The sequence below is a fragment of the Cavia porcellus genome, unplaced genomic scaffold, assembly GCF_034190915.1.
Source record: "Cavia porcellus strain 051 isolate PalLab524CR breed Dunkin Hartley unplaced genomic scaffold, mCavPor4.1 scaffold_3, whole genome shotgun sequence".
NCBI classification, from domain to species: Eukaryota; Metazoa; Chordata; class Mammalia; order Rodentia; family Caviidae; genus Cavia; species Cavia porcellus.
Window position 1 is genome coordinate 76,646,598 of NW_026947486.1, and position 22,188 is coordinate 76,668,785.

General features: G+C 36.5%; 1 protein-coding gene across 4 annotated transcripts in view; it reads left to right on the forward strand.

Annotated features, from left to right (window-relative positions):
* The window catches only part of Pls3 (plastin 3), a 92,900-nt gene extending 78,317 nt beyond the window's left edge, over positions 1–14,583 (forward strand). For 3 of the 4 annotated variants that reach the window (XM_063246299.1, XM_063246300.1, XM_063246301.1), the window contains exons 8-17: positions 2,642–2,784; positions 6,338–6,364; positions 6,635–6,730; positions 8,202–8,397; positions 9,959–10,037; positions 10,565–10,679; positions 10,885–11,018; positions 11,439–11,562; positions 11,778–11,902; positions 13,349–14,583. In XM_063246299.1, the coding sequence (XP_063102369.1) occupies positions 2,642–2,784; positions 6,338–6,364; positions 6,635–6,730; positions 8,202–8,397; positions 9,959–10,037; positions 10,565–10,679; positions 10,885–11,018; positions 11,439–11,562; positions 11,778–11,902; positions 13,349–13,481 (1,172 nt within the window). In that variant the 3' untranslated portion in view covers positions 13,482–14,583. The remainder of the gene's footprint in view (positions 1–2,641; positions 2,785–6,337; positions 6,365–6,634; positions 6,731–8,201; positions 8,398–9,958; positions 10,038–10,564; positions 10,680–10,884; positions 11,019–11,438; positions 11,563–11,777; positions 11,903–13,348) is intronic. The other variant, XM_063246302.1, reaches the window with a different exon arrangement.
* The last annotated feature ends 7,605 nt before the right edge of the window (positions 14,584–22,188 follow it).

Below are 22,188 nucleotides of genomic sequence, written 5' to 3' on the forward strand. Positions count from 1 at the left end.
TACTTTCTTGTCAGTTACTTTTAGTACCTTTCATATTCTACCATAAAATTTAGACCTGGTCCAGAATCTTCTAACATACTATTTTTCCCTTTTTAATTTTTTTTATTTTAAAGATAATAAAACAAAACAAATCAGAACAAAACAGATCAGAACAAAAAAGGGCAATCAACAAAGGATTTCAAAACAAGACAACAAGAAATCAATAGTGGTTACCATAATGTCTCTTGTTTTCTTTGAAATAGTTGTCCATATATTCACACACAACTAATTCAAACAAAACAAAATAGTGCAAAGCCAACCAAAACAAAAGAATTAAAGCATTACAGGCCTTCAACACCAGACAATAGGAAAATCAACAATGGCTACCATAATGTCTCTTGTTCTCTTCAAAATAGCTGTCCATACCTTCACACATATCGAAATTAAATAATACAAAACAGACTAAAATCAATCAAAACAAAGAATAAAAGCATTACTGGACTTCACAACAAGATGATAAGAAATCAGCAATGGCTACCATAATTTCTCATTTTCAAAGTAGCTGTTCATACCATCCCACATAATAAAATCAATTCTTATAAATTCTTTAGGAGAAGTTTTAAGCATGGATAAGGCTATACATGTTCATCTACCCTTTCTGTATTAGAGGGAAAAACAAAACAAATTACAAGGAAAACAAGAAACAAAACAGACAATAACAAAGAGCCCAAAACAAAGATTCTAACCTACTTTTTGTGGTACTGGGGATCGAACTCACGAACTGGCTCTTGCAAGGCAAGTGCTGATGAGCCAAATACCCGGCCCTGCTAACCTACTCTTGATGGTTCTACAGTTCCTGAACCAGCAAATATTCATCCTTTTATAGCATAAATTTTTGTCACACATTGATTTGTAAGATATATGCATATATGTAATAAATAAAATTTTCCCTGGGTTCTTAGGAGTACTATATCATTCTCTCCTTATAAAGCTTTATATGTCCACTGGTACAGTTTGCTTAGCATGTGTAAGACCTTGTTTTTGATCCCTAGCACTATAGAAAAAAATCAAAAATATTAACTCTAAATGCTTTTATTCCAGAGATCTCTAGCATCACATTTCAATCTTCAATTACTTTTGGAAAAGAGCATATACTTGGGATTCTCAGTATTTTCTTTTTTCTTTTTTTGGGGGGGTCTTTTTTGTTTTTATTAATACCAGGGATAGAACTCACGACTGCCTGCTTGCAAGGCAGGCGCTTATGCCACTGAGCTAAATCCCCAGCCCCGATTCTCAGTATTTTCAATATCTCATAATATCTGCTAATCTTATTTTATAACTTTACATATTATAAGGTTTTAGCAGGGGCAGTTGTTCTGTTTTTGCTTATCCGATCCATTGTTACATTTACATTTTCAATCTTACGATTTTTTCCTTTGTCTTTTGTTTTCTTGAGTCTGCATCGTGCTATTTTTCTCAGTCTGGTCTTGAACTTGAGCTCAAGTGGTCTTCAAATAGCTGGATGGCAGGTGCCTACTCCTCACCCTGCACTGATGCTCTACATGTAGATGAATAAAATAAAATTGTTCTAGTTGCTGGTTTTCTTCACAGTGCTGCTAGTCTTGCTTAAAGGAGTTAAAGGAAAGGAGAAACAACATAAAATGACACTGGCTTATTTAGTAAATGAAGTGCATAGACATTGGAGTATTGGGGCTCTGGGTTAATGGTGATGTTGTCTTCGCACTGGCTCAAATCTATGAGCACTACAATGACAGGCATCCACGATAGATGACATTTTTCTACCTAGTTATTACTTGGATCTCTTCAGAAATCAGTTTGCCTTGTCCAATACCAATCCCCTTTCATTTCATGAGAGGTAACATTGCATAAGAACTACACATTTTCCTAAAACACTGTTTAAATTTAGTTAGTTCTCTGTGTGAGCACCCAGTAAGCTTTTATTCATTACCTATTGGATGATTTACTAAAAATCAATAAAATATATAAAGCTAGGCTTTGGAGCCAGGGATATAGCTCAGTGGCAGAATGTGTGTTTTACATGTGTGAGACCATGGATTCAATCCCCAATACCATGAAAAGAAAAAGTAAAAGAGACTGACTTCTTCCATACGTTCAATTCAACAAAAGCAAAATTATTGAGGAACCCTCCTTTTAAAGTAAGTTCAACTTGTCAAGTAACTGATTAATTATGCTTAAATATAAATAATAAAAAATGCATGTAAACGTAGAACAAGGTAAAAATATTAAACTTAGAATCTATAGCATTATTTGGTATTTGCAATGTGAAGAATAATAAAAGAATAAATAAATATATAACTTACATAATATTTACTGTGCATTCTTGTAATATGTCTCACAGTATCACCTTGTTTAGTAGCTTTGTACATATCTGTTTATCTTTTGATTAGACTGAGTATCTTGAAACCAGGAGCTACATCATACCAATACTTATTTTGTTTTGTTTTGTGTACTGGAAACTGAACTCAGGACCTTGAGCTTTCCAGGCAGGCATTTATGCCACAGAGCTCTATCCCCAGCCATACTAATTCTTGTATCTCTATTACTTAACACATCGTCAAAAGAACAAGCCATGACCATTATGGTATCATATATTTATTACTGGAGCTTTTTTTCTTTCCAGCCTTGGCTGCTTTACTTCGAGATGGTGAGACGTTGGAAGAGCTTATGAAACTGTCTCCAGAAGAGCTTCTGCTTAGATGGGCAAACTTTCATTTGGAAAACTCAGGCTGGCAAAAAATCAACAACTTTAGTGCTGACATCAAGGTAACTGTGCAAAGTGCTCTGTCTCCTTTGAGGGATGTAATGGCTTGGGGATTTTATTCCAGCTTAACACAGAGAAAATGCTCCTTAGCCCTGATGACAGATTTTATTTTTTTTTTTTACTTAGTGGTATTTATTTATTTTGCACAGGTAGATGTAGTACCAACCCAGAGCCTTGTGCATGCTAAGCAAGCACTCTATCACTGAGCTACATCCCTAGCTCTGCTGATGGTAAATTTTAGTATAGAAGTACAGCCAAGTAAGGAGCACGAGCACTAAATCTCTCAATTTTATGGAAAAGGGTCAAAGCATTACAGTGCTGGTATTTTTTATATCCTATTGCTGAAAATGGAAGATAAAAGCATAGAACATGACTGTGTAGTCCAAATTGTCTTTCCCAAGCTTCATTGTGCCTGTTAGTAAAGACCTGGGAAAAGAAAGACCTCAAAATCCCTGTCACACACACAGCCACCACCACCCATCCCCATGGTGCTGTGGATAAAAACGGAACCTTCACACAGAGCTACATTCCTCAATCCCTTTAACTTTTTACTTTGACCGAGTCTTGCCAAGTTATTAGGTTGCTTAGGCTGGCTCAAACTTGCAGTCTTCTTGCCTCAGCCACCTAGAGTACTGGGTTTACTGTCACCTTTCTAACTTCATGTCTCTCTTGTCATATATGCTTAATTTTAAATACTTAATTCCTTGAGGGACTGCTGAGAGCTTGTTTGTACCTATTTCTCCTACCTCAATCCCTGCCCCAGTACCTTCCCACTAAAGTCTACCTCTAACACAATACTTGTCACATAAAAGCCCCTCAAGGGAGCTTTCTACTGTGTGGTTCGTGTCTGTAATCCCAGCACTCTGGGAAGCTGAGGCAGGAGGATTGTAAGTTTCAGCCCAGCTTGGGTAACTTAGCAACTTAGTAAAACCCTGTCTGAAAATTTAAAGAGGGCTGGAGATGTAATTCAGTGCAAAGGCCCCAGTATTATAAACCATTAAGAAAAAAGAGCCGTTCACATATTTCTTGTGTCAAATTGAATTTTGGCATTCACTACTCATTATAGTGTCTTTTGCTTCTCATACAAAAAGAGACTGAATTGCCATAAGAAATAAGTTGACCCTCCATATCCTTGGGTTCTGCATCTATAGAATGCCTATGAGGGAGTGGATTATATTGGTACTAAACATATAGACTTTTTTTCTTGTCATTATTTCCTAATACAGTACAACAACTACTTACGTTGCATTTGAACTGTATCTAATACATGATTTAAAGTGTAGGGAACCCTGGTCTAATGGCATACCCTGTAATCCCAGAACTCTAGGAGGCTGACACAAGTGGATGACAATTTTGAAGTCCATACTGGGAAATTTACTTACTTAGTGAGACCCTGACTCAAAATAAAATTTAAATAAATAGAGGGTTGCACCTCTGGGTTCAATAATCAGTACTATATTTAAAAATTGAAGTGCTTGATATGCTTATGTTATACCAGATATACCATTTTACATAATAGGATTTGAGCTTCTCAGATTTTGGTGTCCTCAGGGTAGGGGGAAGGAATTATTCTGGAACCAACTCTCTACAATGCTAAAAGAGAACTGTGTGGGGTTTTTTGTTTTGTTTTGTTTTGTTTTGTTTTGTTGCGTACTGGGGATCGAACTAACCACCATGTCATGCTTGACAGGCACTGTGCCACTGAGCTATATCCCTGGCTGTGTGGTTCTATTTTCAACTGTCTTGAAATTGCAGATATAAAGACACAAGGAAATAACTTGAAGTTTTCAGGTTTTTGTTTTGTTTTGGGCAGTTATGAGGATCAATCACGACCTTGAGTTTGCCAGGCAGGCGCATAGGCCACTGAGGCAAATAGGGGCCCTCAGCCCTTATTTTTTAAGAAAGGGTCTTACTAAGTAAGCCAGGCTGGCCTCAAGTTTGTAATCCGCTTGCCTCAAACTTGTGAGTACCTGGGATTCCAGGTGTGCATCATAGCACAAGGCAACCTCAAGTGTCTTTATTAGAGGTCTCTGGCCATTAGTTCTATGAAAACAGTATCCTCTGATCATATCAACTTGTCCAACTGCTTGACAGGAAGCAGTGAGATACTTGCCCTACTGATTTTATCAGTGAAAATTAAAGATGCTTCCAAATTAGAAGACTAACTCTTCTCTCTTTTAACTTATCCAACATGCTTAATTCTTTTTGCATTACATGAATTCCTGAAAAGCATTTATAAATGGAATTCGTGTATTGGGATACATTTTAAATATGCAAGATGAAATCTATTTTTAAATGAAGCTTGTTTTGAATATTTGTATAAAGCAAAGAGTGTTTTAATAACATGAAAATGAATTTCCAATTTATTCATATTCAAATTCAAATTTTCCCATCTAGTGCCTTTCAGAGTAGTAAATACAGACTCTGCTGCATCTGCTCTTCACTTGTTGTTCTCAAGGGTGTAGAAATAAATTATAAACTACTCATATACCTTCAGTGAGTGGACATGAAGGTACTGCACAGCTGCAATGTGCTGTTCTTTAGAAAGGTAATCCATGTGCCCTCTAATGATAGGATTTCAACTGGCATTTAATGAACTGCTCCATAAAGACTTTTGCCCAATTATTTTCCCAAGTTTTTTTTTTTTTTTCGTCCTCTACTGAGGACTGAACCCAGGGCCTCACACGTGCCAGGCAAATGTTCTGCTACTAAGCTATATCTCCAACCCTATTTTCTTCATTCTTAAGATCGTTTATGGTACCAACTTTCAAACTCCCTTCACAGCATTTAAAGTACAGCTCTCCAGGAAGCTTCCAGAAAGGTCTAGGGAGAGATGCAATAATCCCCAACTCCCCAGGGCAGTAGATGCACAATGTCTCTGGACTTTACTGTGAGAAACATTTTTTTAGCCTATTTGTACTTTAAAGGCCCAGTAATAGAAAACTGCCATCATTGAAAAGGTGATCTTAGACAGGGCAAGAGTGAGGCATCTTGACTTAATAGCTTGTCCTCTACTATTACAAACAGGCATAATTTTACTTGATGCCTGTGAAGACACTTAGTATTTGCACTAATACAGTGTGTTCAGTGGAGTTTCCATGCAGCCTATATCACCCATCCCAATCCCGAATGAGCAACTCCACTTTGTTTTGTGTATTCAAGAGGCCAGAGACTTAAAACAGAAAGAGAGGTCTGGAGGTATGGATACATTGCTCAGTGGTAGAGTACTTGTCTAACATGTGTGAAGCCTTGGTTCAATCCCCAGCACTCCATAGGACCAGGGCCCAGGGGGCGAGGGTGGGAGTGGGCTTGTTTTGTTAGGTATATTCTAGTTTTTAAAAGTTAAGCGTTGTTATTTTTTCAACTGAAGTGTTTCTCGTTTAAGACATTGTGTCATTTATAATTAAACATAACTTTTGACATAGCAGATCTCTTCTCCATAGTTTATGGTATATGTTGTATTCTGTAGTGATATAACCTGTTTATTTTCTCTTTTCTTATGCTTCCTGGATTTCTGCTGTACTATTTTTTCATGCTTGTTGTGTATCATTCAAGCTTGTTGACTTCAGTAATTCGGTGAAGGTACAGAAATGTTTATTAGCACTTTTTTAATCAATGACTTCAATAAGTTGTAAAGTTATGTCAAAATCTAGCTCATCTATACGTGAGACAAAAATAAGGCCCAATAAATAGGCTTTTCTAGGGAGACATCACTTGTTACATTAGGAAACAAGAACTTGTGCCATATATTCTTTACCAAAACTAATGCAAATATCCTCCCCAACATGATACAATAGGGGACATTGATTCTTTGGAAAAGTGATCTCACTGGCATTTTCAATTCATTTGTAGGATTCCAAAGCCTATTTCCATCTTCTCAATCAAATTGCACCAAAAGGACAAAAGGAAGGTGAACCACGGATAGATATTAACATGTCAGGATTCAATGTAAGTACAGATGCTCTTTTGTATCCTATAGCCTTACAAAATTATTGTCTATTTTTTAACAACTTAAGGATTTTTGTAACTGCATATAGTAATGTTCACCATTTTAAGCATTATTTTTAATATCACTGTACATATAACTCAGAGGAAAAATAACTTTATTTTGATAGTTTATTAGTGAGTTTCATAATTATGGTAGTATTGGGTTTATATGGATGACATAAAACAGACAAAAGTATGGGGAATAAGCACTAGTAACTAGCCTTTTCCCATTTGGATTATAATAACTGATTTAATGACTACATATACATATCTGTATCAGCAATATTCCTGTTTTGAATATGTTTACAAAATCTTGTTCTATGTGACCTAATTAGGAAATTATTGTCCCCTGGTTGTTCCTAATTTCTTCAGTGACTTTGGACAAGTTTCTTCCTAAAATTGAATCTTACTCTGCCTATCAGTAAAGGAACTGCACTAAAACTGCACTAGACTATTTAGTCCCAAGTTTTTAGCATTCTTTGTTTCTCTGTACCCATTAGATGAAAAATGCATTCTACTAATTAACAAAATGCATACATGTATCTTACTATGCAATAGAATTAATTGGATTATACTGACTTAACCATTTTGCTCTGCTCTTACTTGAATTAAATTTGAACCTGTCTTGAATGCTTTTATTTCTGTCCGTGAGTTACATGTAAGACTCTGGGCTCAGGTCACTCTTGGTTGGTCAGGTGATCATATGCCTGGGTAAGCAGCACCAGTATTACTGACTCTTAATTCTGATGGAGCCTTTCTCTAGCCAATCCTCCACAAGTTAACTTCCTAAAACACTTCTTTCTTTGGTATTTCCTTGTAGGAGTACTTTAAAGATTCCTCCACTGACTCTACAATTCAATCTAAAATGTTCTGCTTAGATTTAAGCACTGGACAATCTTGCTCCATTTCTCCAAATGGGTGCAATTTTTCATAAGTTTGTGCCCCTCAAACCTCCCTTCCCACCACAGTCCAGCTGTCTCAGTCTTCTCCAAACATTTTATTTACTTCCCACCTCTGTTAACTTTTTCCTTGGTTTTCAATGACTTTTTTCAGTCATACATCCTCTTATGACCTACTCGTCATATGTGAACCACTTTAATATTTTTAAATTTTCTTTTCTTTCTAAAAAGCATATTTCTAATTTAGCTTTTTTTCTTGATGCAATTTGGTATGAGCGATGTAATCCCTGTTGAGTTAAATGTACTCAGTAGTTACATATGCTTGGGCGCCATCTATGGTATTTTAAAGGTATTGCACATCCTACGGAACTCCTTTTTTAATTTTTTTCTTTTTTGCATTCAAAACACTTTTATAATAAGTACCATGTGTTGGCTCACAGAAGGTAGAACTGTATGTTCAAGACTTTGATTGTAGGGAAAGCTTCTATATTTTAGTATGGCCTTTTAAAATGTCTTCTATTTTACTTCAACAGGAAACAGATGATTTGAAGAGAGCTGAAAGTATGCTCCAACAGGCAGATAAATTAGGTTGCAGACAGTTCGTTACCCCTGCTGATGTTGTCAGTGGAAATCCCAAACTGAATTTAGCCTTTGTGGCTAACTTGTTTAATAAATACCCAGCACTAACTAAGCCAGAGAACCAGGATATTGACTGGACTCTATTAGAAGGTAACTAAAATGTTCAGATTCTTTTTTTTTTTTTTTTAAGACAGGGCCTTACTATGTCGTTCAGGCTAGCCTTTAATTAACTGTGCAGCCCAAGCTCACCTCACACTTATAGCAATTATCCTGCCTCAGCTTCCTTGATACTAGGATTACAGGTGTGCAACACCACACTTAGTGAGTTTTAAAAATTTTGATGTGTGGGCTAAAGAGTAGAAATACAGAGGCCGTAATGATGTCATAGTCTTGACCCAAGAAATTTCTTTGTCCACTTTGCTTTAGCAAGTGTCTGTTAGAAGTAGACACAGTACTGAGTAAAAGCTGGCAACTGGTGGAAAGAGATGGTACCAGTGAACTTTCACAATAAAGTAGACTGGTTGAGAACTTGCCTTCCATGTACAAGGCCCTGGGTTCAATCCCAAGCACTGCTGAAAAAATAAGAGTTAAAGAATAAAATAAGGAAAAGTAGCCTAGGATCACTCAGTATAAGACCATTTGTTATTGTTTTAATATCCAGGGCTGGACCACTTTTTAAATCTCTCACCAGAAAAAATGCACATATACCTTTAATTTGATCTGTAAGTTTTTAGCATTAATGTTTCATTCTTCCACAGTCAAAGTGACAAAAAATGCTAACCTATTGCAATTATTTAAATTTAAGACAGGCAAAGTTTGACTATTCTGAATTTTATATTTAATATAGTGTATAAAAATTAATGAATGCAAATTGTAGTTCAGTGAGTATTTACTAGCATCACTATAAAATCTTAAATTTGTGCTTTTTTTTTTTTCTTTGTTGTCCTGGGGAAGGAAGCTGCCCTTACATAAACTAGGCAAAGCCTCTACCACTGGGGTATATCTTCAGCCCCAGAAACTTCAAGTTATTTGTTACTTTAACACAAATTTGTAGTAATAATCATGCATAGCTTGGCATTACTTAAATGAGTGGAAGAAAACATACATACATTAATAAGAATATAAGTTATATGATCATAAAGTATTAAAAATATAAACGAGACTGAGAGCATCAGATACTTTGAGGTACGCAAGTTTAAGGAGCTATTGGGAAAATATCGATAAAGAGCAGATTTTTAGTTTATAAATTTCTATGGGGCTGAGGGTATACATCAGTGGTAGAGGGCTTTACCAAGCTTTCTCAAGGCCCTAGGTTTGAGCACCACCACCACCAAAAAAAAAAAAAAAAAAAAAAAAAAAAAAAACCTTGGGGCTGGGGATTTAGCTCAGCGGCATAAGCACCTGCCTTGCAAGCAGGCGGTCGTTAGTTCAATCCCTGGTACCAATAAAAAGGAAAAAGACGAAAAAAAAAGCCTAAATGGTTTAAGCATTTAAAGTATGATTATATTTCTAATTGTAACATAAACGCAGAAATTTTTTAAAACATGAATATAAAAAGGATATATCTATAAAGAATGCTTGAGAATTCATACTGCAAAATACTTGTTAATTGGAATAGAACAAATAAAATAAACAAATACATAAGTTGATGCTATATGCATGTATAAAAAGTGTTTAATGAATGAATACATTTTTAAAATATTCTTAATAGGAGAAACTCGGGAAGAAAGAACTTTCCGTAACTGGATGAACTCTCTTGGTGTTAATCCCCACGTAAACCATCTCTATGCGTAAGCCATCCTATTTCTATTATAAAGAGTTACCAACATCACTAATGGATGTTATGTAAATGATGACAGTTCCAAAGATTTTCTAAATGTTAATTTATAGCAATTATTCGTTCTAGAGAATGTGAGTCATGGTTTCTGTCATCATTTTGGAAATACGTAAAAGGCTAAAATCTTCCTTTACATAGTCATCAACTGTGATAGGATGTATAAATGTCTTTATGTTATACATATACACCAGAATTACATTATCTGTTTATCCATGTTCTCATTTATTGTACATCTTTTTGACCCATAGGACAAGGATTTTTGTCCAATAATGTCTAGTATTTTAGAACTGTACTTTCCCTGTAATAAGCTCTCAATACACACTTTTAGTGAATCAGGCAATTTTAGCAGTATTCAGCACAAACCAGTAGAAAACATGAGACTTTATATATCTTCTTTGGCAGTGTTAGAGTTAATGCTTTTAAGGAAAGAAAAAGCCCTTCTGTCTGATAACATTGATCAAATTATTTTTAAATCATTAGTGACCTGCAAGATGCCCTGGTAATCTTACAGTTATATGAAAGAATTAAAGTTCCTGTGGACTGGAGTAAGGTTAATAAACCTCCATACCCAAAACTTGGAGCCAACATGAAAAAGGTAGATAAATTAATTTGCTGCATGTTTTGTTACCAATTTTTTTATATTCTAGTTGATTGGTTACATTTTGGAAACTCTTGATCCTGAGCTTCTTGAGGCCAGTAACTGTGTACAAGTTCCTAGCATGACACAATACATACACATATGTGTGCGAATTAAACAATTGAAAATCTTTAACCATTCACTTACTTTTGTGTGTTTGCAGCTAGAAAACTGCAACTACGCTGTTGAATTAGGAAAGCATCCTGCTAAATTCTCTTTGGTTGGCATTGGAGGACAAGACCTGAATGACGGGAACCAAACCTTGACCTTAGCTTTAATCTGGCAGCTGATGAGAAGGTATAGTTCACATGTTCAGCTGTTTAAGTTTCACTATAACACACATCTATGATTTCACTCTTGTTTTATTTGTAATAAGTAAGCATGTCAGTGACTATATTTTTGAACATTATTGTATTTGGACTCTGAAATACATTTAAATCATGAATATATATTGGATGTTTAGTGAAATAAGTCTCCCAGTTTCCTATTATGTCTTTTATTTAAGAGATCTTGCCTGTACCACTATATAGGGTAGATTACTGATAAGTAACTCCACTGCCTGAAATCATTTTTTCACGTAGTGTGAATTGCTTTCCACAAAATCTGTCGTCTTTCAAACCTAAAGAATAAAAGAAATGGAAGATAAAATATCTTTCTGGTGTTTGCATTTTTTTTCATAAAGTAGATCGTGAAATTTTCTTCTGCTGTTTCTCTTAGATATACTCTCAATGTCCTGGAGGATCTGGGAGAGGGTCAGAAAGCTAATGATGATATTATTGTAAGTTGGGTGAACAGGACATTGTATGAAGCTGGAAAATCAACTTCCATCCAGAATTTTAAGGTCAGAATCCATATTTGACTACTAAATATTATGCTTTCTAGAAAATATCTATAATTTGAAGGACAATCTATGGTTTAGTTTCAAGTAGGAATTGTTGGGCTAATGGCAAAATTCTCTTTTAATTCTCTGGGCTTTGCTTTAGGCTCTTTATGAAATGAAGCACATGTTATTTTGTATGTACGAAAATTCTTAGACTTGTTGTCCCTCTACACTAGGACAAGACGATCAGCTCCAGTTTGGCAGTTGTGGATTTAATTGATGCCATCCAACCAGGCTGCATAAACTATGATCTTGTTAAGAGTGGCAATCTAACAGAAGATGACAAGCACAGCAATGCCAAGTAAGAGAGGTTGCGTAATTCGGAGAGAACACAGGTTTTGCAGCCCAACATATCTAAATTCTTATTCACGTTCTGCAACATTTGCATAGTATCATCTTGGGGAAAACTAACTCTTAAAAGATTATAATACTTTTCTAACACTTTTACTAAGGTACAATTCAAATATCATACAATTGACTAAAGTATATAATCCAATGATTTTTAGTATAATTACACAACCATTAACACAATCGATTTTATTTTTTACCACAATCAGTTTTAGAATATTTTTATCATCCAAGAAAGACACCCTGCATCCATTAGTAGTTCCTGTCCTCTGTTCCCCGTCCCCTGACCCCAGGCAACCATGAATCTCCCTTCCATCTTCACTTTTGCCTACCCTGGACTCTTTTTCTTCTTTCATCTAACAGTAACTACATACATTTTGAGCAAAATTTTTCCCCACGTGCCCCTCCAAACTACCCAAACCTTTGTTTGATTCTACTCTGTCCTAAGCTTTTTAGAGTCCATATATGACAGTGGAATATTATTCAGGCCCTATAAAAGACAGATCTTGTCATTTGCAACAATATGGGTGAACTTAGAGAACATTATGTTACATGAAATAAGTCAGACACAGAAAGACAAATACTGTACAGTCTCAGTCATATGAGCGAAACAACACTGAACCTCAGATTCCTCATCAGTAAACCGAGGACAATGATACTTTAGAGGCTTTGTTATGTTGAATTTATCTTCATCAGTTCCCACATTGGCAGGATTTTTGCTAGCCCTCAGCAGAACACCATGCCTTAAAAGTTTGTTGTATTACAACAGTATGTAGAAGGTCTTTTCCCTACCTCATTGAAGGCCCAGCCTGTGACCTGATTTAATTATCTTTAAAGATTTCTGTAACAGTGCACCTGGATATGGCTCTGGATTAGTTGAAGCATATTCCCTCAAATTTCTCTAGGTAGGCATGTCAGTTCTTTCCTCCTTCTCTTGACTCTCCTTTACAGTGATTGGTCCAGCCCATGTACTAGACTTCCTAGACTATTTGGTGAAAGTATTCACTGCATTTACCTAACAACTGGGCTTTTGCATCTGGCATAATTCTCTCCACATCTCTGAGATGACGTCAGCAAGTCTGTCATCTTACTTCCTACCCAAAGAGAGTATAACCATTGATTTTGCCACCAACCTATGTAATTCTTTTTCATGTGAAGTTAGTGCCACAGGCTGAACTCTCACTTCAAAGATGACATCAGTGCAAAACTAACAGAGCGTATAATTTAAAAGTGAACTCAGACCCAAAATAAAGCAGAACAAAAAGAGAAATCATTCTGATTAGCACTTTCAGTATGGAATTTCTTCAACACAGATATATGATTGTAAAAGAGAAAACTGATGTCTTATATGGTGTCCATGACAAACATTTCATCTTAATTTTTGTTTCCTCAAAAATAGGTATGCTGTGTCAATGGCTAGAAGAATTGGAGCTAGAGTGTATGCTCTCCCTGAAGACCTTGTGGAAGTAAAACCCAAGATGGTCATGACTGTATTTGCATGTTTGATGGGAAGGGGGATGAAGCGAGTGTAAAATAACCAACCTGAATAAAACCAACCGTGTTCCCAGGTGCATGATTAGCAAGTCAGCTATTTCCAGGTGAAGTCCTCATGGCTTAAGGAATTCTTGATCATTTAAAGGACTGGTTTTGATTAACAAGACTAGCTTATCATGAGAGCCCTCAAGGGAAAGAGTTTTAATGAAAACAGCTTTTCTTTCCCTTAGTCAGAGGTGTATTTGTCAGGCACACCTAAAATGTGCTTGTAGCCAAACTATTTACTCTCTCCTCCTAGAAGGCTGCCCTTGATATTTCTCATTGCTGTGTGTTATTTCTCTCTACATGTCTTTTTCCCTCTAAGAACATCCATCTACTGAGACTTGCTTAGATTATTGGAAATTAATATTATTAGACAGTCATTTTCCTTTCCATCCAGGATGCTAGTTCTTACTCGGGAACTGTGGTCAGAAGGTATTTGGATATGAGTATCCTTTGCTTACTTTGTAGTACTGAAAATTTGCCAAAGTAACTGGCTATGCAGAATGTAAGAGCTTTTCTTATTCTTTTATTCTTAAAATCAGTATCTTTTTACAGTATTCTTTCTACATGATCCTTTTTTGTACATTTAAGAATATTTTGATTACATTCAATAAGACTGCTGATTTTGCTACTTTTTTAAAGGGATCTTTAAGTAAGTCAAAAGCATACATTATAGATAGAAGCACCATGTACCCTAAATTTGCACCTTCCCTCTCACACCCAGGATGTAAACAAATGCATATTTTGTCTTAAGTCACTTGGTTCTATACATGCTTATTTGTTTTACAACCTGCATCATCGAACTCTCTCTTTAAACTTAAAATAATGTTGGACAGGACAATTGGGGAGAGAGTGAAGTCAGAGTGTAGATGGGACACGATAGGCCAAGTATGCTAAGTGTACAATATATTTTTTAATTTTACACCTACAACGAGATGTGGTCACTAAAAAGTAAAAGTCTACGTGTAGGACTTAACATATTCTTGCTTTGTCAAGCTGTTTGCTATAGTTCTCAAGATCATTATGTTATTCTAACTCTGAAAAGTGATGTAATCTGGTAGCAATGTAGTGGTTCAAATAAAGGCATTTACATAATAACTAGTCTCTTCATGATTCTGTCTGTTATTAGTATTCCATTGTTTAGCAGGTTCCTTTTTCTTATTTATTTGATATAGTCTACAAAACAGTGTTATATTTGAGTTTTTGGAGCTGAATTAGAGGTACTGAACTAAGAATAGTATAAATGAGGTAAAAATTTTTTTCAAACTTAACCAAAATTTCCTTGGCTGGGAATGTACCTTAGGGGGAGAGCATATGCCTAGCGTGCTGTAGATGATGCCCTGGGTTAGATCCCCAGAGTATAAAAAACTTTCCTTATCTAATTCATCCTTTCTCTCTTTTCCATCTCCTTTAATCTTTCCTGTATTCTCGGATATGCAGACACTGAACAGGGTAATTGAATAACCAGGGAGAAGAAATGACTGGGGGCAGATTTTCTCAACCTCATCACCACTGACATTTTAGACTGGATAGTTCCGCATGGAAGTGGGAGGAGGGGCTGTCCTGTGCATTGTGGGAGATCAAGTTGTATCGCAGCAGCATATGCCAAGTTGTGCTGACTATAATTATTTCTAGTCATGGTCTGTTGTCCCCTTGTGGCACAAAATCATCCCTAGCTGACAACCAGTTGTTTATGGTACCCTTTTAAATCTTTATGTCAGGAGTAATTTGAAGATCAGGTTACATGTTGACACTATAAAATGTTTTCTATTTTTAATCTGAAATTAGGAAAGACATTTCCAAATGCAGTACAAATTCCATGAAAACTGAGTAAAGGAAATGAATTGCAGGGTTATGCAATTTAAAGCAAGAACCGCTTTAAAAAAAAAAGAAACATACTTTATGTTTTAGAGCAGTTGTAGATTCAGAGCATAACTAAACAGAAGGTGGAGCTCCCCACATAGCCCTGTCCCTATCCCCTCAAGTGCACAGCCTCCACCACTGTCAACATCATGCATCTGAGCAGTATATCTGTTACAGTCAATGAATCTGCACTGACACATCATTTCACTTGAAGTCCATACTTCACATTAGGATTCACTCTGGTTTGGGGACTTTTTTTTGCAGTAATGGTAATTGAACCCAGAGCCTTAAACATGCTACTCAAATCCTCTACTACTGAGCTACATCCCTAGCCCTCACTCTTGATGGTTTATATTCCATGTTGGACAAACGAGTGATGACTTACATTCATCCTTGTGTTAACATGTAGAATAGTTTCGCTGCTGTAAAAATTCTTTGTGTTCTACCCATTCATCCCTTCTTCTCGCCAACCCCTTAGCACTTCATAGTTTTACCTTTTCTAGAATGTAATAGAGTTGGAAACATACACTACGAAATCTTTTCAGATTGGTTTCTTCCACTTGGTAATATGCATTTTGAAGAAACAGAACTACCTTTAAAAAAAAAAATACCTTGTTACGTGCAATGGCACACACCAGGAGTCTCAGCACTTGGGAAGGTAAAATAGGACGATGGGAAGTCCAAACTCAGCCTGGGCAGCTTACCAAAGTCCTGTCTCAAAACACAAAAAGGAGAGGAGGGGACTGCCTGTTTTAAAATCGTAATAATGATAATAAAACTGCATTTCTGGTTTTCTTTTGCTTTGTTTTGTTTTTTGAGACAGTGTCTCACTGTGCATTCCAGGTTTGCTTGAACTCAGGATCATCCTGATTCGGCCTCCCAAGTGTTGAGATCATAAGCCTGTGTCACAACACCCAGAGCATGTATGTTGCGTGTTTTACCTGTCAAGTTGGTAAAACTTAAGTAACTGATACTTATCTAATATTGATAAAGGTATAGGTACATGGGTGTTCCATAACATCACACATGAAAAGTGATTAGTTTACACTTTGTAGAAAGTTGGGCCAGGGATTTAGCTCAGGAGCATAAGTGCCTGACAGGCAAACGCAAGGTCATGAGTTCAATTCCTGGTAACACACACACAAAAAAGCAAACTGAAAATCATTATCAAACAAAAATCAGTTTAACTGTGAACATTACAGCCAGCAAGTATAGCACTGTTCCTTGATACATTTTATATTGTAAGGAAGGATTGGTAAAATGAGTTAGGATCCATTCATATAGCCACTGCTGTGGTACCCTATATAATAACATGGAAAGATATATTAGAAAATGACATTATATATTCATCTTTGTCACTGTGAAAAAATATGTGAGAGGAACAATTTAAGAGAGGAAATATTTATATTGGTTCCCAACTTCAAAGAGTTCAGTCTATGGGTAGGGGATTCCATTGTTTCTGGGCCTGACATGAGGCAGTACAACATGGTGCAAGGGCATGGTGGAGGATAGCTGCTCACCTCAAGGTGGCCTGAAAGCAAGACATAAAAAAGGGCTAGGATCCAAACAAAGCCCCAAAGGATCCACTCCCTCCCGTTAGTTCCGACCTTTTCAGAGCATACAACCTCCTAACCATGAGGCCATGAGTTGGGAGCCACGCCTTCAGCACATGAGCTTTAGGGATATTTAAGATCCAAACCATGATTATAAAAATTACCAAATTAAAAAAATCTTGAGGCTGGGCATGGTGGTGCACTCCTGTAATCCCAGCACTCGGGAGGCTGAGGTAGAAAGATCCTTGCAAGTTCAAGATCAGCCTGGGCGAGAAAGTAAGCCCAAGGCCAGCCTGAACCTGTCTCAAAAAGACCAAAACAACAACAACAACAACAAAAAAAACCTCTTGAGGACAAAAATATATATATGTGGCTAATCCATAGGGTAGAGAAAGTAGGATAAACAACAAAGGTTTATCATTTTTTGTTACATATTTCAGTAATATTAGGAAAGTAAAAAGGGAAATTTAAAATGAAAATATATGATTACTACTAGCCAGTGTGGTGTTACACACTTGTAATCCTGGCAGTTGAGAGGCTAACGCAGGAAGTTTACAAATTTGAGCTCTTCCTGGACAACTTAGCAACCTGTTAAGACCCTGCTTTTTTTTTTTGTTTGTTTGTTTTTTTGTACCAGGGATTGCACTCATGACCTCAGGCTTGCTAGGCAGATGCTTATTTCACTAAGCTAAATCCCTGGCCTAAGAATCTGACTATAAAAAAAAAAAAAAAACAGGGCTAAGGTATAGTCTCAAGGCAAAGGTCCAGAGTTCAATCTCCAATACCAAGAACAAAAACAAACAAACAAAAATTTGTTCCTGCAATCAGGCAAATAATGTACAAAAAATGTTTTAAATGCAAGGAATTAAAAGAATTACACTAATACATTATCTATATCACTAGCATTTACACTTGCACATATTTGCCTTATTTATGTTCTTTCTGAATACTTTGAAAAGAAGTAGCAAGCATCTTGGCATTTCACTCCTACATACTTCGGCATCAAATTAGGCATAGTGGTACATGCCCGTAATCCCAGACTTTGAGAGGCTGAGGCAAGAGAGTCACAAATTTGGGTCCAATCTGGCCTACATAGCAAGATCAAAGCCAGCCTGAACTACAAAGCTACCCACCGTCTCAGTAAACAAAACAAGCACTTTTCAGCATTGATCACCTGAGAAAAAGAATATTCTACATAAGTACAATAAAAGTGTCACATTCCCCAAATTTAATATATACATAACACATAATATACAGTCTAGGTCTCGATTTTTCAAATTGTTCAAAAAATATTCTTAAAATTAATCAGTTTTCATTACAATAACAAAATACTTGAGGCTGGATACTTTATTTTTTTTTAATTTAAGAGGAAAAAGAGAAAAACACAAAACAAAACAAAGCGGTGTAAGGGTACACGTAATACGGAACTACAAAAAAACAAAACAAAACAAAAAAAAAACAACAGTAAGAAATCACCTGTTAGTAGATTACATATTATCATCTTGAAAATAGTTGCTCAAATCACAGTATCAAAGAATACAAGGTGGACATTCAAACAGGGAGACTGCAAACAGCTGTGTTCAATGATCCAAAAACATTGATATAGTCAGCTATTTAACACCCCTAAACACACTTGCTGTTATATCCATTAGAGCTCTTTTTCTTTTTTTTCCCTCTCTTTTTTACAACAAAATTTACACATTTTGGATTTTATTACACCTTAGTGCTTATTACTTTTGGGGGGGGGAGAATTCAGTCAAATATGGCAAAACAAAGCTGTCAGTCAATACCAAGGATAGACATAGCACATGGTGTAGAACAGAGTACAAGTTTATCAACAATGGTTATCAACGTTGTCCCTTGTTTCCTTAAAAAGAATTGTCTATCTCATTAGATATTATAAAGTTGGACAAAACAGTAGAGAACAAGACCAATAAAACTTAGGCATTGTAAACATTACAGGACTTCCAAAGAAGACAATAGTCAAACCAGAATGGGTATCTTAGTGAATCTTATTGTCTTCAAAGTAATTGCCTATGTCTTCAAACTTGATACTATCATATAGAATGGAACAGAGTCTAATCAGTCAAAACAAGATCGTGGGAGTACTACAGGACTTCAAAACAAGTAAATAGGAAATCATAAAGAGTTACTATTTATATATCCTAATTTTTAAAATTTTTTCTTTAATTAAGACAAACATAAGAAATGACTAAATAATTTTTTTTAAACAATAAGGGGGAGATTGAGATAAAACAGGACATAACAATATAACAATAGAGGTCAAAGCATGACTGTTTCAGCAACCTAGTACTTCACCACCATATAACCCGACTTAATAGTAGTTACCACAGTGTCTGTCTTTTTCCTTGAAATATTTGGATAAAACTTCATATACTCTAGCTTCAAATATTTCCATATCAAGAAGCCCAGAATAAAGCCTTTCTAATTAATGAGTGAAAACTTTATAAGGCTTCAAGGCCACATAATGGGGAATCATGATTACCACATATTTTTATATATTTGAATCATTACTTACATTAGGGAAACTATTTGGTATTCACACATGTGAGATTGATTTATTTCACTTATGAGTATGGTCTCAAGCTGCGCCCATTTATTGATAAATATCTCAATGTGATCCTTCTTTATAGCTGAATAATACTCCATTGTATACAAATATCACAACTTTTTTATCCATTCCTCAGTTGATGGACACTTGGGTTGTTTCCAAGATCTGGCGATTACAAATTGTGCTGCTATAAACATAGGTGCACATATATCACTGTGGTATGATGCTTTCAGTTCTTCTGGGAATATGCCTAGAAGTGGGATAGCTGGAATAAATGGGATTTCCAGTCCCAACTTTTTGAGAAATCTCCAGACAGATCTCCACAAAGGCTGTACCAGTCTACACTCCCACCAGCAATGCAGGAGAGTTCCTTTTTCCCCACAGAGGCTGGATACTTTATAAAGAAATGTTTACCTTGCAGTTTTCAGTTCAGGCATAGGGCTGGTTCTCGCCAGAGTCCTCTTGGCTGTATCACATCTTGATTGATAGAATCACAATGGCAAGAGCATTTAAGAGAGAGTGATCATATAGGAGATGAGATGCTGGAGCTAGAGGATTGTCAAGGTTCATTGTAACAGTTAACTCTCAGGAGAGGGCAAAACGCCCTGTGACCTTCTACTAGCCTCTACCCCTAAGAGGTCACCACCTCCTCATTGCCTCAGGAACCAACACTTGAACTCTTGGAGGACAAGGTACATTCAAAAGATAGTAGTTTGTTTCATTTTTTGATGCTGAGGATTGAACCCAGGGCTTTCACACTGAGCTCCATCCCCAGCTTCCATTTTATTCTGAGACAGGTTCTCACTAAGTTGCCCAGGCTGGGCATGAAATTAGAATCCTCCTTCCTGGCTTCCCAGAGTGCTGGGATTGCAGGTATGCACCATCACACCCAACTCTTTTTAATCCATGATACAATAAATAATTACATATTGCATTTGATTGTCAAGGCCCTGCACTATCCATTAAGATTTAAACCACTGGGGCTGGGAATTTAGCTCAGTGGCATAGTGTCTGCCTTGTGAGTGTGTGGTTGTGAGTTCAATCCCTGGTACAAAAAAAAAAAAAAAAAGATTTAAACCACTAGGCTGGATGTGTAGTTCAATGATGGAACACTTTCCTAGCATACATGAGGCCCTGCAGTCCAGCTCTGGCACGGGATGGGGAGAGGGAGCACATTTAAGATAAGAAAGCAATCCCTGGCCTTTTAATCTTTGCACTGGTGGTATTCCTTAAGAGTTTAGATGAGTTTTGTTGTAGAATGCCCCATTATTGGTTGTAAAGAGAAGAAAATACATTCTTTGTAATGAAAAAATATTTACAAACCCTAGTATAAATGAGTTTATGGTAAGAGTCTGTGGGCTTCACTAAATAGGTAAAGTTAAAGAGACTTTAGAACTTCATTGGGACTGCTGAGAATTGAGTCCTTTCGATCTCTCTCTCTCTCTCTCTCTCTCTCTCTCTCTCTCTCTTTCTCAATACTAGGGATTGAAGCCAGGGACACTTTACCACTGAGGCTGAACTGCATCCCAGCCTTTTTTATTTTTGAGATGAGGTCTCCCTAAGTTGCCCAGGCAGGGCAGAGGTGAGGGCTGTGTTTATTCTAAAATGTATATGGGTAGTTCAAGAATCTAGGAAAGCTAAAACAATTTGGAAAAAGGAAAAGTGGAAAGAACTACTTAAGGCCTGCTACGTAACTAACTATAACATAGTTTGATATTGGCAAAGTGATGGTCACTCAGATGAATGGAACTTAATACCCAGACTTGGGATCTTTCTGTTTCAGCCTCCTGGGTAACTAAAACCCATCTGAGTGACTGATGTCTAGCTAGATTTTATTGGACCAGGTAAAACCAATAGTACAATCTTTAACTTATTGCTTATTCCTTGGGGAGGCATACAGACCTGGTCATTCTATCTTTATCTTGTGACTTGGCCTAGGACAGATGAGCCTCCAGGTACAGTTGCAATGTGTTTTCAGTTTTTGCAACTAGCCCTATCTGACTATCATATATTTACCTAACTTAGCTGCATATAATACTATGAGCACTTTAGGCTTTGGGAGCACATCTAGATATAAGCCACAACAAAGATTTCATTTTTGTTTTGTTTGTTGTGGCTGGGGAAGTGCCCAGGGCCTTGTGCATGCTTGGCAAATGCTCTACTGTTGATCTAAACACCCAGTCAATTATAAATAGACCTGTTTATATATTTCTGACTTATATCTTGTCTCTTCTAACACTTATTCTTGCCCTTCTGCCTTTCTCAAATCCAGGCAGCAAATTCAGAACTATGCAACTATTAAGTCTTTTATACCTAAAATGTCTCTAGGTTTCCTAAAAAATCCAGTAGGCTATAACAATGCACTAAATGTTTGTGCCCTCCCACATATACACGGTCTCAAATTCATATGATGAAATCATAGCTCTCAATGAGACAGTATTTATTAGGAGGTGGGACCTCTAGGAGCACTCATAAATGGGATCATTCTCTTTTAAAGGAGACATACAGTGCTGTTTGGCCTTTTTATGACTTGTGAGGTACACAAGCAACAATCTGGAACCTGGAAGACCGCCCTCACCAGAATCAAATATGCTGGCATGTTTATCCCAGATCCCAGCCTCCAAAACTGTGACAAATAAATTTCTGTTGTTTCTTAGCCACCAAGGTTATAGTACTTTTGATATAGGAAATGATAACAAGACCTCCAAATATAAT